General features: G+C 30.6%; 1 protein-coding gene across 3 annotated transcripts in view; it reads left to right on the top strand.

Moving 5' to 3' along the window:
• The first annotated feature begins 297 nt into the window (after positions 1–297).
• Positions 298–7,214, top strand: part of LOC106462888 (alpha-(1,6)-fucosyltransferase-like) — a 27,586-nt gene continuing 20,669 nt past the window's right edge. The window contains exons 1-2 of one of the 3 annotated variants that reach the window (XM_022390292.1): positions 298–321; positions 4,471–4,682. In XM_022390292.1, coding sequence (XP_022246000.1) covers positions 4,486–4,682 — 197 coding nt within the window. In that variant the 5' untranslated portion in view covers positions 298–321; positions 4,471–4,485. The other 2 variants (XM_022390293.1, XM_013922853.2) reach the window with 2 other exon arrangements.

Raw genomic sequence — 7,214 nt, 5'->3', positions numbered from 1 at the left:
ATGAGTTTAAAGTACTGTCACAGAAACGGAACATAACATCTAATAGAGCTTTGCATTCATTATAATACTGAATAGAACCACATACGATAGTGTTGTGGATCGTTTATTATAAAGAAATATATCGTGAATTAATTCGATTATTTTATATTTATGGTTGACTATTTCAGTTTTCATGTTTATAGTGTAGACGCACAACGTGTGTAAAAATTATAATGTTAATCCTATTTTTGTCTTGATTCTTTTGTGAAAAAATATAACTAAAAATGTGCTATTGTTTTCACGTAATTATGCTGTTGATTATTCCTGATATGTGGTTCAAAAGTGAGTAAAAAGTTTAGGCTAATGACAAGTTGTTTCCGTGAGATTACTACTAAAACGATTAAAGGGAATTTTTATTTACCCTAGTGGTTATTTTAAACTTCTGCTAAATATAGTGGTGCACAGAATTGTTATTTATACACTAGTTAAATAACGTTCTGTCAATGATTTATTCTTAGTACTACTACTAATACTATTATTATTAGTAGAGTTATTATTTTCAGGTTTATCTCGAAACGTACTCTTTTGGTTATGATATTTTGATCTACTTCGTAAGGTAAGTTGTCACTTTGATGTAAAATTTATTGTTTATAGTTAATTTTTGTTTGCCTAAGTTAACTCTAAACACCGGCTCAGTGATTAATATTATTAATACTAATATTAATAACAATAGGCCTAGCTAAAACGGTAACCTCATTAGTTAATCCAATATTTAATAACTTATAAAGTACAAGCCGTTATTATTATCTACTTACAATAGAGTTGTGTAAATTATCTTAGGAAGAAATTGAAAATCAAAAAACCAAATTCTCAAATTGTTCTCTAAAATGTAAACACAAGTCGCAAAGCCACCCATGATTGGGCCATCTGGGTATTAAAAATAAGATTGTATTAAAATGAAGAAAATTATGTTAATTGTTATGAAAGAATAACTATGGTTAGATTTTCTTTGTTTTGCTTTGCTGGTAATTGTATGAAAGGTGTGGTTTTAATTATATCTCAATGAAAGGTTGTGCTTTCGTAAAGGATGAAACAAACTCGCTTTATATTAATCAATTGTAAATATTTCTGAGATATGCAATCTGCTTATAAGCTATAATTATAATAAGTCATGGTTATATGGATCATGCTGTGAATTTGAATAATGAAGGATCAGATCTGAATTATTGTTTTTTTCAGTCAAAGTAATTAGAATGATGTTAAAATAACGAGCTATAAAAAAGCTTCTACTAGACGTTTTAGGAAGTACGTTTTAAAGCCATTTTTACTAAACTTGTGTACACTCTGATCATTAATAAGTATTAAGTTATAAAACAAGCCAAAAACCAGATTTAACCTTCACTATAGGTTGAGTTTTGCTGTAGTGCATTTTCAAGGAAGGATAATGCATATAATTTGACTATTATTGTAAAATGTGAAACTAAAATTGGATTCCTTTACTTTAGTATTGAGATACTCTTGCTTCTCAGCCCTTTTGATTTCTAAGAACAAGAATTGTGAGAAAGGTAATTAGTAATGGAAAATGCTATAGGATTATTAGTTTTGCAAACTTCAAACTGTCACTCTTTGAAAGTGTATATTGTGTAAACTTTCAAGCTGATAAGACTATACTGTACAGCATACTTGATACAAGCTGGTTTACTATAAAGAATGCGAGACAAGTACATTAGTACAGAGTTTTTCTCTCATTAGGCATACTAGATTTCTATAAATGATAGGTAAATCACGGAAACATGTATTACTACTGAGATTCTTGTTTAGTTTTGTGGACCAAGATTTCTTTATATAGTGGTTTATTGACTTGTAGGTATGTTTTGATGATAATCTACCCATGTGTACATGTGAGAAAGTGTTATGTTATTCTTAAGACACGGTGTGTGTGTATGTGTATTAAAATCTTTTACACTGTGGTTGTGAGACAGGTAAATGTATCTTATTATTATGTCTCAAAGTTTCTGTCAAATCCTTACAAGTGTTGTCAGTAGTGAGATGGGTGTGTTAGGTGCGAAAGATCTTGTTTATGTGTGTGTGTATGTCAAGTTTATGCAGGCCAGGTGGTTAGGGAGCTTGACTCGCAATCCAAGGGTCGTGGGTTTGAATCCCTGTCCCACCAAACATGCTTGCCTTTTCAGCTGTGGAGGCATTATATTGTGACAGTCAATCCCACAATTCATTGGTAAGAGTAGTCCAAGAGTTGGTGGTGGGTGGTGATGACTAGCTGCGTTCCCTCTAGACTCTCGCTGTAGCTTTGCAAGAAACTTAAACCAAACCAAAACAGAGGTTTAAGCAGATAGTAATTTTGCAGTTCATTTTGGTTTTAGGGAAATCAGAATTGGTTATGAAAAGAATCAAGTTGCTATTAAATTAGTCCATGCTGTCACTAGAACGTAATAGATATTTTAAGAACTTAAAGGATGATTGACTTTGACTTAATCTTAGTTAGTAACTGTATAGAAATAACAATTTAAAAAACTGATGGATAATTCTTTTATTCTAGATTTAACTATAATTTGTATGAAAACTTTTAAACCTGATATTATTTTATATAATGTTTTTCTGTCATGATTATCAAGTTATTAAGGATTTTACATTAAAATGTTGAAAAATTGTCAGTCAGTTCATTGAGATTTATTCAAAGACAATATCATTTTTGACTTAAACAAATAAAAGTACTTCTTGTATTAACTATATATGTATATAGTGTGGGTGCATGTGTGTCTTAAACAAATAAAAGTACTTCTTGTATTAACTCTATATGTATATAGTGTGGGTGCATGTGTGTCTTAAACAAATAAAAGTACTTCTTGTATTAACTATATATGTATATAGTGTGGGTGCATGTGTGTGTGTTCTAGCCTTGACCTATTTATCAATTACATGAAACTATTAATGAGTTACTAGACAGATACAAATGAGCAAGGAGCACATTTGAAGAGATCCATGTAAGCTTTCATCATATGATGTTTAGTACTTTTATAACATTTCAAATTGTAAAAGGATATGACTGTTAAAGATATGAAACTATTATCAATACACTCTTTAGGAGTTTAATGAATTGTCACATTAGAGAAACATGCATATGAAATAGTTTTAGCTCCATGTAGGTTAAAAGTATAAGATACTATAAATTACTTTGGATTTTGAAAAATATATACTTGTGTGAAAGTCTATTGAAAGTTCATGTAATAAATAAAAGTATTATGGATATGAAGAAAGTTTATAAATTAAATATTAGTAGTTTTAAAGCTAATTACTTATATGTGTATTTATAAATTCAAACTAAGATTGCCACTAGAAATAATTTCTTTCATCATAGGTGCTTGATTTGAAGAGTTTATGTTTTTAGAATAGAGTACATCAGTTTTGAATTGTTTGATTTATAGAGATACTGCTACAGTTTCGAATATTTGTGTATTATATCTAAAGTAAGTGTAGTACTAGTAAATACACACATTTTTGGTTGGTTTACCAACTTGATGCATCACATATGAACATGAAAAGTCCAGTGCATTTGGATTTTGATTGATTTTCATAAGTGATTAATACAAGGATGGTAAAGTATATGTCAATAAATTAAATAAACTAAAAATGCTTTAAACAAGCTACAAACAATACAGTTAAAAATTGATCATTAGTTTATTAACAATGGCACCAGGCTCTTTGGATAATTCTACAAATTTAGGCAGTAATGCCACACTATCATCATGGGAGTTGTTCATTTTCTTTTTCTTACTATTCATGTATCTTTCCCAACTGTATTAATAAAATAAACTAAAAACACCAGGTTAGACAACTTTCCCAATGATAGTGGGGTAGTACCACCTAAACATGTAATTGCCCAGTGAACCTGGTGCCATTTTTAGTAAACTTTTGTGCACTTCTAACACTGGAGTTTTTAGTGTATTTGATCAGTACATTTGGAAAAGTGTACAAATGTAAAAAAACAAAAAAGAAAATGGAAAATGTTATTGGATTATTACTCTTTTGCAAACTTCAAACTGTCACTCTTTGAAAGAGTATATTGTGGAAACTTTCAAGCTGTTAAGACTATACTGTGCAGCATACTTGCTACAACAGGCTTGATTGTCTGATTTCATAAACTTTTTCACATTTTTCAGTTATCACTGAGGTTTATCCGATACATTATGCAGTTGTTTCTCAAGTTAACTCTATGCATAAGCATTTATATATACATATTGTCATAATATCAAAAAAAAGAAGGAAAAAATTTTCTGATGTTAATGGAATGGTTTTAATGCGTTCCACCACATCATATCAAATTTTACTTTGTACTGGGATAGTATTTACATCTGTATATGTATTTTAATTACTTGGATTTATATAGTTTAAAGAGATATCCGGTTCTACCAAATACACTGTTTCTTAGAGCCTTTTGAAGTATTGTTTAATGTTCTTGCTTTTTTTAAATAGGTTCCATATGTGAGAATGGGAATCAGTATTGGTAAGGCCATTCTTGGTTTGCTGTTAGTCTGGCTTGTTATCATTATTGTCATTAGTGGACCTCTGTTTTACAACACAGAACCTGATGAACAAGTTTTTACACGTCTCACTCGTGCTGTAGAGGAACTGGATGTTTTAAAACAACAAAACATTGAACTACGCAATCTGTTAAACTCTCTAAAGTTAGTACTGTGTTTTTAATGCCTTTTTTTTGTCTCTTCATATGTGTTCAAATGTAGATGTATTAATGTTCTAATAGAATCTTCAGCAAGGAAATAATTTTCTGCACTATATGTGTGTGTGTGTGTCAGATACTTTTAATGCATACACGGTACATGAAGCATTAGTCTTTCCTCTGGTTTTAATTAAACACTAATAAATAACAGCGTGTTTCTGAAATATAGGTTTCTGAAATACTATTGGTTCAAATTACCAAGCTTTTTTTATTTAACGCAACATGAAAAATATTCCACCATCCTCTTAAAAGAAAAAAAAGCTCTAGATGAGTAAAGCCAAAAGTAATAGAAATTGAATAACAAGGAGTGAATTAGCCTTTCATTAGGCCATACTTCCAATTGTAAATGTAAACTGTTGTTACCACAATAAAGTTAATTTTACCTGATTAGACTCTGGGTTTTCTTAGTACTTATTTCTGATCAGGTTTCAAACTTTTTAAGCATTAATAATAAAACTTTTATATCACAGAATATATTAACATTATTTTAACTTTGACTTATTTAGGTTACTGTAGGACTATACGGTCAACATTGATTAGTCCAAAATACTATATTATATTGGAAGTTTCTATTCTTTCATGTGAAAAATACTAAACATTTGGTTACTATGTTATACAGATAACTTTAATGAAATTTAATGTTATCTTACCATCGTGTTTAAAATAAAACATTACAGTGGCTAACATGTAGAAATTAGTGTTGTTAACACAGTAGTACTATATTATCTGGATAGACTTTCTAGTTTTCTTCTTATTTATTCTGTAATGGTTTTCAAACTTTAAGGTAAGTAATAATTATCAGAAGTTTTATTTTACAAAATAAATTGATGTTATTCTAATTTGTATGTTGTTTGACTTTAATTTTAGGCTACTCGAAGAAAATATAAAATACTAGGTTTTTACTTTGGCTACGTATGTTTGCTTAATAAGTAAAGTGTGTATTGATTGTTTTTTTTTTTTGGTTATTTACAGAGCATTTGAGTAACTGCGTAGTTATAGATATGATACTTAAGGCTTCAACATTGTTATAAACACTTATGAATATATAAAACAATTAATTGTCTAGAATAAAACATCTGGAAAAGTGTCTACAGTGTTGTTGCAACAGGTGATTGATAAGCGAATAAATATTTTGTTGTTTTTAAAGTTCAACAACTCAAGTTTAGTGTATAGCTTTAGAGAAATCTGATATCCCGTACATCATTGTGCAGGTGCATGGTGTTTAGATGTTAGGCATTAGGCCCTGTAGATGATGCATAATTGTTTGCATATTAAGTTAGTTAATCATAAGGTTGCATTGGAAATTAACTATTTTGATACAGAATGTTAAAAAAATAGGTTTTATGGCTGAAAACACAGTTTTAGAAAGCACATGTTTAAAAAACAAATTTTTAAAGGCTTGCACAACCCCTATGCTAAGAACCAAACATCCCGGTGGCTATGCCAGCCTGTTGGTCTTGCTTTCTCTTCTAGATATGGGCCTGGGATGATTCATTCCTGCACCTGCCTATTCTGGTAAGTATTTCTCACACACTGTATGGCTTGATGTATTGCCAATTCTTTGATATATAGAGGCCAGTTGATCAGTCTTTACATTCTGCCCACCTTTGCAACACTTTAGGGCACCACAGGAGATTCCTTTAACAGTGCCATTTGCTCTAACACCTGTCTTGGATGAAGAGTATTTCCTGAATGAGACAGATACAGTCTGCCACTGTGTGATGCACCATTAGCCCCCCCACTCAACTTCCAGTGGGTGGCACACTCTGAGTTTTACCTTTTTTTTTACATTAAATTCTCAAAAAGGAGCTTATCTTTTTAATTTCCTTTACTTACAATTTTCCCTCCATCATCTTATCAATGTGTGATGCTAGCTTTTGCTTCTGTGGAGAGGTGAGTAGCATTTCTAAAGATAACATTTTCCTTACCTAAAAATTTATTTCAAATGGATACTCACTTACTCACAGAACCATCCCCCATTCCTCCCCATTTCCACTGTGTCTCTTTTGCCTTGTCAAGAATGAATCTTTGATATACACAGTGTGCTTAAGGGGAGTATTTTGCATGGAATATATGTTGCCCCCCTGTTGTTGGACTATAGTCTAATGTTGATTGCATCATAGACTGGTGCAGTAAACAATATGTGTAGGGGTAGGAGCTTTGTTCAAGGTGTGGTGCATGTTCAAAAATATTTTTGGCAATGGTATGAGGTAATAGCTATCAGTTCTGTGTAGAGGTGAGTATATATCTGAAATACATTTTTGTAAGGAAAATGTTAACTTTATCTGCAATGTGTATACTGTTATCACTTATAAACCACAGGATTGTCCAAAAGTAATAGTACTCTAAAATATATATATATATATATATATATAAATGTCCTGACAGCAGTTTATCTCTAGATAACATAGGGATAAATATACAATGTACAATAGAAAATAGAATATAGTTAATTTACAAAATGTATTTTTTTTTCATA

This window comes from Limulus polyphemus, unplaced genomic scaffold (genome assembly GCF_000517525.1).
Source record: "Limulus polyphemus unplaced genomic scaffold, Limulus_polyphemus-2.1.2 Scaffold1275, whole genome shotgun sequence".
Classification (NCBI taxonomy): domain Eukaryota; kingdom Metazoa; phylum Arthropoda; class Merostomata; order Xiphosura; family Limulidae; genus Limulus; species Limulus polyphemus.
Note: the sequence above shows the minus strand (reverse complement) of the source record. Positions and strands in the feature narration are given on the sequence as shown.